This window comes from Salvelinus sp. IW2-2015, unplaced genomic scaffold (genome assembly GCF_002910315.2).
Source record: "Salvelinus sp. IW2-2015 unplaced genomic scaffold, ASM291031v2 Un_scaffold542, whole genome shotgun sequence".
NCBI classification, from domain to species: Eukaryota; Metazoa; Chordata; class Actinopteri; order Salmoniformes; family Salmonidae; genus Salvelinus; species Salvelinus sp. IW2-2015.
In genome coordinates this window covers 28,746-31,582 of record NW_019942570.1, presented here as the reverse complement: position 1 = coordinate 31,582, position 2,837 = coordinate 28,746, and the positions used below count along the sequence as shown (strand labels likewise).

The following is a 2,837-nucleotide window of genomic DNA, read 5'->3' as shown; positions in this document are numbered from 1 at the left end:
CTAACCTCTCACCAATTACAATAACCAGGAGAGGTCGGTCATTTTGGGTGTAGGATCTTCCAATGTCTTTTACCAACGGTGTGTTCAATTAGACTGAAATAATGCATAAGATTGTTTGTTTGTTTTTACGTTTAAAGCAGACTGTGTTTTGTCTATTGTTGTGACTTTAGATGAAGATCAATCAAATTGGTATGAGTGAATTTATGCAGAAATCCAGGTAATTCCAAAGGGTTCACATACTTTTTCTTGCCACTGTAATCAGTTTCCTGAAACCTGCCATATCTATTCAAAAATGAATGTATCATTATTACGAAATGACATATTATCAAAGTATTGCTTGTAGAGAGAAAAATATAAAGTACAAATATTTCAGTAGACAGACCAGACCAGTTTCAAAAAAGACAGACAGTGAGGTATTAGATTTATATTGTATGAAGTATATCGTCAACACCATAGTATTTTGACATTGAAGCTACATTTAAAATTTGACTCTATATCCAGCATTTTGTATTTTAGATCAAATGTTTCATGTGAAGTGACAGTATATAATGTCATCTTTAAATGTTGAGGGTATTTTCATACATATCCATTTCACACACCAAATCAAAGCTTAATGTAGTCATTGTGTGCAAGGAATATGGGGCCAAATACACACTTTGACCATTTAATTATCCCTTTAAGTGAATTTTGTCCTATGATTGATTACCTCTTCAAACGGGAGAACTAGATACATGAAGTGCTTTCGTTTAAACGGTGAAACAGATATGTCTGAAACATAACTCAAATAAAAAGTGACATTCTTGTACTGTCGCCTAATATGAAACAATCTTAAATCCAAAATGCTGGAGCATAGCCAAATTTTAAAACTGTAAGCTTCACTGTCCAACACAATATGGTGTGACTATGTGTAAACACATGTGATCATGGTGAACAGTTATCACTTCTTGACAGCTACAGGAATACTGACCTCAGAGTCTCCAGTTTACAGTGGGGATTCTCCAGTCCATCAGAGAGCAGCTTCACTCCTGAATCCTTCAGGTCATTGTTACTCAGATCCAGACTCTCACGGTGTGAGGGGTTTGACCTCAGAGCTGAGACCAGAGAAGCACAGCCTTCCTCTGTGACTAGACAGCCTGACAGCCTGCAAAGAGTAAATAATTTTAAAACCACACTGCTATTCTTTGAAGGTGAAAACAGTGGCGGATATTTTTTCCACATTTTCAAAATCAGTGTCCTGTAACCTGTCATAATTTTAATAGATGAATGTATCATTATTAAAAATGACTATGATCAAAGTACTGCTTTGTAGAGAGAAAAATGTATAGTACAAATATTTGATTAGACTGACAAGACCAGTTTAAAAAAGCAGTATCCGTCAAAGACAGACAGTGGGGTATCAGATTTAGATTGTATTGAGTATACAGTCCACACCATCTATTTGACGTGAAGCCAAACATTTTAATTGACTCTGTACTCCAGCATTTTAGATTTAAGATCAAATATTTCATATGACGTGACATTGATGCATTTGCAGTTTATTTTGGTTGGTGTTTTGCCCATTAGTAACTGAATGGTGGATGATGACTGGACTAATTTTACTTCTAACTTAGTAGATAACATGTTTCTAAATATACTACTATCATCCTGATGCCATGATTAAGTAAATCATGAATGAATAAAAATGAGTAAGAAAGTTAGAGGCTACAAAAAACCTGCTAACCTCTCACTATTACCACACAGAAGAGGTTGGCTTTTTGGGTGTATGATCTTTATACCTTTTTTACTTTTTTCATTCATCATTATTCACAATTCATTTATAAACGGTGAAAACAGATATGTATGAATAACCTCAAATAAAAGGTGACATTCTGTACTTTTTCGCCCTATATGTGAATCTTTAGTAGATAACATGTTTCTAAATACTACTAAATTCATCCTGATGCCATGATTAAGTAAATCATGAATGAATAAAAATGAGTAAGAAAGTTAGAGGCTACAAWAAAACMTGCTAACCTCTCACTATTACCAACAACAGAAGAGGTTGGCTTTTTGGGTGTATGATCTTTATACCTTTTTTACTTTTTCATTCATCATTATTCACAATTCATTTATAAACGGTGAAAACAGATATGTATGAATAACCTCAAATAAAAGGTGACATTCTGTACTGTCGCCTAATATGAAACATTCCATCTTAAATCCAAAATGCTGGAGCATAGCACCAAATTTAAAACAGCTTCACTGTCCAAACACATATGGTGTGGACTATGTGTGCCTGGTAAATACATCTGGATCTAGTGAACAGTTATCACTTGTTGACCAACTACAGGAATACTGACCTCAAAGTCTCCAGTTTACAGTGGGGATTCCCCAGTCCAGCAGAGAGAAGCTTCACTCCTGAATTCTTCAGGTCATTGTCACTCAGATCCAGTTCTCTCAGGTGTGAGGGGTTTGACCTCAGAGCTGAGACCAGAGAAGCACAGCCTTCCTCTGTGACTCCACAGCCTGACARCCTGCAAAGAGATCATCATGACTTCACTAACACACTGTTAATTTAACACCAGTGGTGTAGAAGGACAATGTCAGATGCATTTGGTTTATTCTCTCAAACAACATATTAATTATCTTGCTGTCTCCTAGAAATGTATGGTCATATTGTTTACTAATGTGAACATCAATGCATTTATTCAATATGTTTTTCAATATAATGTTATATGTTATATACATATTATTACATATTTTTCCTTATGATTAGTACTTAAATGTTTTTTATGTACTCACAAAGCAACTCTGTAGGCTTTGATCACTGGCAGCAAGCCTCAGAAGACTTTCCTCTG

The 2,837-nt window shown here is 35.1% G+C and overlaps 1 protein-coding gene across 1 annotated transcript in view; it reads right to left on the bottom strand.

Moving 5' to 3' along the window:
* LOC139023936 (ribonuclease inhibitor-like) overlaps positions 1-2,837 on the bottom strand; it is an 18,806-nt gene that overhangs the window by 11,902 nt on the left and 4,067 nt on the right. Inside the window, exons 2-4 of the mRNA XM_070438175.1 lie at positions 2,782-2,818; positions 2,340-2,513; positions 968-1,141 (exon numbers count right to left, since the gene is read on the bottom strand). Coding sequence (XP_070294276.1) covers positions 968-1,141; positions 2,340-2,513; positions 2,782-2,818 — 385 coding nt within the window. The remainder of the gene's footprint in view (positions 1-967; positions 1,142-2,339; positions 2,514-2,781; positions 2,819-2,837) is intronic.